Source organism: Propithecus coquereli, unplaced genomic scaffold (genome assembly GCF_000956105.1).
Source record: "Propithecus coquereli isolate 6110/MARCELLA unplaced genomic scaffold, Pcoq_1.0 Scaffold6, whole genome shotgun sequence".
Lineage (NCBI taxonomy): Eukaryota > Metazoa > Chordata > Mammalia > Primates > Indriidae > Propithecus > Propithecus coquereli.
In genome coordinates this window covers 2,017,191-2,017,550 of record NW_012151951.1, presented here as the reverse complement: position 1 = coordinate 2,017,550, position 360 = coordinate 2,017,191, and the positions used below count along the sequence as shown (strand labels likewise).

The window sequence follows — 360 nt, the reverse complement described above, 5'->3', positions numbered from 1 at the left end:
CTGAGAAAAAATAAGGTAATCATAAATGAGGAAAATAAATATTTTTACATTATTTGTACTATACTTATTTTACTTAGCTGTGAAACCAGGATAGCAATTGCAGAATATTCTAATATAATGTATGTAAATGCTCTATGACTTACCTAATAAAGATCATCCCCATTCTAGATATTGTGGCTGGAGAGGCACAACTTAAATCATGAGTTTCAAATACAAAGTTAACATTTGGGCCAAACTGAATCCTTTCTCCACTGGGCATAGTAAGCAGTCGATTATCATCCAGGACAGAATTCAGAGATTCTATCCACTCAGGGTCAATATCACCATCACAGATAATCCACGAGCTGACATCTATTTTCA

The 360-nt window shown here is 33.9% G+C and overlaps 1 protein-coding gene across 1 annotated transcript in view; it reads right to left on the bottom strand.

The window, feature by feature from the left end:
• The window catches only part of DYNC2H1 (dynein, cytoplasmic 2, heavy chain 1), a 522,114-nt gene that overhangs the window by 456,778 nt on the left and 64,976 nt on the right, over nucleotides 1-360 (bottom strand). Inside the window, exon 30 of the mRNA XM_012659112.1 lies at nucleotides 144-351. Within this exon, the coding sequence (XP_012514566.1) occupies nucleotides 144-351 (208 nt within the window). The remainder of the gene's footprint in view (nucleotides 1-143; nucleotides 352-360) is intronic.